General features: G+C 51.8%; 1 protein-coding gene across 1 annotated transcript in view; it reads right to left on the minus strand.

The window, feature by feature from the left end:
* Dnajb2 (DnaJ heat shock protein family (Hsp40) member B2) overlaps nucleotides 1-2252 on the minus strand; it is a 9489-nt gene extending 7237 nt beyond the window's left edge. The window contains 3 exon segments of the mRNA XM_050161054.1: nucleotides 837-840; nucleotides 1085-1194; nucleotides 1743-2252. Of these exon segments, the coding sequence (XP_050017011.1) occupies nucleotides 837-840; nucleotides 1085-1194; nucleotides 1743-1807 (179 nt within the window). The 5' untranslated portion in view covers nucleotides 1808-2252.
* Between the last annotated feature and the right edge of the window lie 1829 nt (nucleotides 2253-4081).

Consider the following 4081-nt stretch of genomic DNA (forward strand, 5'->3'; position numbering starts at 1 on the left):
TCTTTCCAGGGTATAACCTGTCTTTGCATTTACCTGGTTATCGCCAGTCTTCTTTGATCAGAATGTGATAGACCCACATGATGAGGTCAGGGCCTGCTTACCCCCCACTGCCTCCCTAGTACCCCAAAATACCTGACACACTAAGTTTAGCAGATATTTTCTGGGATCCTTTGGAGATTTGGTTTTGTTGTTTAGAGACAGGTCTTACTCGGTATCCAGGCTGTCTTCAAACTCGTGCCTATCATCTTCCCTCTGCCTCCTAAGTGCTGAGATCACAGGCATGAGCCACCACCCACAGCTAAGAAATAAAGCTTTTTAAAAAGACACCAGGCTGGTCTTGAATTTGAGAGATGGCCAAAGAACCTTGATCCTCCCATTGCTAGGATTACAGGCAGGGCACCACCATGCCTAGCTTATGTGGGGCCAGGGATCGAATCCAGGCCCTTGTTCATGTTACCAACGCACTCTGCCAACAAAGTTACATCCTCAGCCTGCTGTTTGCTGTTGTTTTGAGGTTTATCCACTTATTGAGACAGGATTTCTATATATTTAAATTATACATATAGTTCATTATTTATTATAATTATATATATGCTGTTGAACTCAAGATCTGCCTAAGTACTGGAATTATAGCCATGTCTAGTCAGAATATTTTCTGAAAGAATGAATAACAGACCTAGGATTGTGTTTAAACAGTAGAACACTTGCCTAGCATGTACAATGTTCCAAGTACAACCTGCAGCACAGAAAAGAAAAAAATCCACCTGTCAGACCTGGACTCATATTTTAGATCAAGACATGAGCAAATTATTTTGCCTCTCTCGGCCTCAGTTTACCTGCCTATAAAATGGGGGAGATAAGCCTGCTTAGCAGGAAACCCTGTGCCCTTCCCTGGTCAAGACCCAGACTGCCCTCCAGCCCCTGGGAGACAGACAGAACTTGCCATGTTGGAGGAGGCACATTTAAGCTATCTTAGAGAAAAGCAGGGAGGAGAGAGGTGATGGAGGCTTGGCTTTAGGAAGGAGTGAGATGCGCATGATTAGAAATGGGGACATGCTGGTCCCTGCCGGACCCTAAGCCTTACTGTCAGACAGTACTTCATAGGCCTCTGCCACCTCCTTAAATTTTTTCTCAGCAAACTCCTTATTATCTGGGTTCTTGTCCGGGTGCCACTGTAGAGCCTTCTTCCGGTACCTGCAGGAGAAGTGAGAGGAGCTGGAGAGTCAGGGAACTGACGTGGGTTCTTCCCACTAGGCAACTGAACCACACTCTCTTAGTCCACCCACCCTTTCACTGCTCTGATCCAAGAACGCCCCGGGACTGCAGCCACGTTTACAGGGGGTTCTCTCCCAGCTCTGTGCCAGGGATATGAGCCGAGAGTAAAGGTGCCAGAACAATGTCCCCACCCAAAGCCCTCCCTTGGAGCTCATTGGATAGAGCTATCTAGAGCCACAGAGTGTGGGGACACTGGCCTACCTCACAGAGCCCGGGCATTTTAGCACTGCAACCTGAGCATGCCCACATGGAGGAGCTGGAGGAGAGGGGTATCTGGTGGGTGTGTTCAGCGGGCTCTGAGACGGACAGCACTTCTTCCCTCCCTGGCCACGGTCCTCGTAATTTCCCAAGGGTCCCCTCCCTCCCTCCAGGCAGCCCTCGAAAGGGCCCCTGGCGCTGGGGGTGGGGGGCGAGGGTAGCGGGGAAGAAGAGACAGAGGCTTTCTGCAGCACAGTAGAGGCACTTACGCCTTCTTGATGTCATCAGCAGACGCACTCGGCGGTACGTCTAGAATCTCGTAGTAGGATGCCATGGCAACTCAGCCCTCAGGCGGCCCTCCTCCGGGCTGCGGGAGAGAAGGGATCAGGCCGAGTGAAGCACGGCGGGTGCGGGGCGGGGGAGATGCAGAAGGCGGTGCGAGGTGGATGCCGCGCCTGCAGCCGATGATTAGGCACCTTCACAGCCTTATCGGGTCCCGCAGGCCCGTGCCCGGGGTTATTTCGCCGCAGGCCTAGAGAGCCCAACCCGAACCCCCTGACTCCAGCAGCCCGATCTGAGGTCCCCAACCTGACCCAGCTGGGGCCGCACCTCCTCTGCCGAGAGTCCCGCCCCTGCCCCCCGCGGGGAACCGCCTGGCACCCGCAGTCCCGCTCGCGGCTGCTGCGTGCAACGCCAGGCTGGGTTGTGTGCGCAAGCGTGCGTCAGCACCGCGGAAACTACTAGAGACCTAGAGAGGGCCGGCTAGGCCGGTCACACTGGAGGGGGAGGAAGAGGGGGCGTTGCAGGGACTTCTGGGAATGGGGGAGGAGCCGTCTATTTTAGTTTTGCACCCAGGCAACGTCATTCCCAGGTGGGACTCGGAAGACTGAAGTTTGCTACATCCTTCCAGCCATGTCGCACTCCCTCAAACACAGGCAGAGAGGCCGTCCGCAAACTAGGTGCGGGGCCCCTTGTCTCTCTGTCGCTGTCATCGAAATATACTTCATTGATCCCTAAGTACTCCCCCAGGCCATCACCACCAGGACTCACCTAGTCTCCTCTGGGCCTGACTCCTCCCCTTCTTCATAGCCTAGCTCCAGCCCTAAGTCTTCAAAAGAGGCTGCCCTGGCTCTCCTGAGTAGGTCAGACCTGCTTTTTATAGCGTCTCGTGGCATTTCCTTCTTCACTCTTTTCAGAGCCACAAATTAACATTTATTTGATGATTATCCACCTCCTCCACTAGAATGTAAATTCCCAGGATGTAAGAATTGCATCCTCCTCCTCATTGCCTCCCCCCCCCCGTCCCCTCCCCGTTTAGTCTTCAGTTAGAGTTGAAAAATATCACCTGGATGGCTAAATAATACTTGGAAGAATCTTGATAACAGTTTGACACATAGGAAAGATGAGGGCCTAATTAAAGGAAATTACTAAATTCAAAGTTCCTCTTCTACAGCTGGCCCTGAATAGATCTATTCCACCTGAAAATGATTCCTGGATTCAGACCTCATGAAAGAGGGAAACTTCCAGACCCAGCTCTTGCTTTATTCAGTCTGACCAATCCCTGGGCATTAGTGGAGTATCTTCTATCTAGTGGATGCTACCAGAATGTACTAAGAATGGGGACGGGGTGGGTATGGGTAGAGTACTTGCCTAGCAAACATCAGGCCTTCCTTAGCCTCAGTTCCCAGCACTAGGAGAGAGATAAGGGGAGGGGGCACAGAAAGTGACCTAGTGCCTGCTAAGACAGCAGCCTGTCAGCAGTGTCCCCTGGGAACCTCGGGACTCTAAGAGCTGGGAGACCTGGCCTGGCAATCGGATGCTGCTGTGTGGCTTGGGGCCGACCGAGTACTGTTTTCCTCTTTAAATATAGGTAGCATCTAGAGCTGTTTGAAAGTCTTCATCTGAAGCATGCTTTATAGAAGGTGTTCTTAGTTAGCACAGTGCTTTCTGGGGTCACACTTGACCTACTTAGTAAGAGTTATATGAACCCGGTCAGGATGAGAGACCTGGGGACATCACATAAATAAAAACAAAACAAAACAAAACAAAACAAAAAAAAAAAACAGCTTGAGCAGGACACGAGAGAAGAAGGCATCAATCTCAATCGCTCGTCCGTTTCTCCTGCCTGCCCACCTTCTGAATTACCTGCTTACATTTGGAAAATTCCCACCGACATCCAGGGAACTTTCATTGTTTCAGCCCTAATAAGAGATGCGGCATCTCCCAGGGAACCTTGAGGCTCTCACACGCTTCCCCGGTCTGAGGGTACGAGCACAAGTCACGAGCTCTGCCAATGAGGTGCCCGTGGTAAGTGGGACTTCAAATCTGGAGCAAGGCAGGGAGAAGGGAAGGTGGCTAAGAATTTCTCTATGTGTGGCGCAGGTTGCCATGGGGCTTGCAGCGGCCTCTTGCGCCTGAAGGAGGAAGTGTCCGTCTCCATGTTGAGGGCAGAGGATCCCTGCAGCAAATGGAGGGGACCATCTTTGGTGCTGCTGCTTGCTGGGGTTTCACTGCCAGCCCTTGCACTGACTGAATCAATGTATAAACGCCATACGCTTCTAATTTGAGGGTGATTCGAGAGAGGGAAATGGTTTAGTATAGGGGTTGG

This window comes from Alexandromys fortis, unplaced genomic scaffold (assembly GCF_014885135.2).
Source record: "Alexandromys fortis isolate MF-2015 unplaced genomic scaffold, M_Fortis_MF-2015_v1.1 scaffold_98, whole genome shotgun sequence".
Taxonomy (NCBI): domain Eukaryota; kingdom Metazoa; phylum Chordata; class Mammalia; order Rodentia; family Cricetidae; genus Alexandromys; species Alexandromys fortis.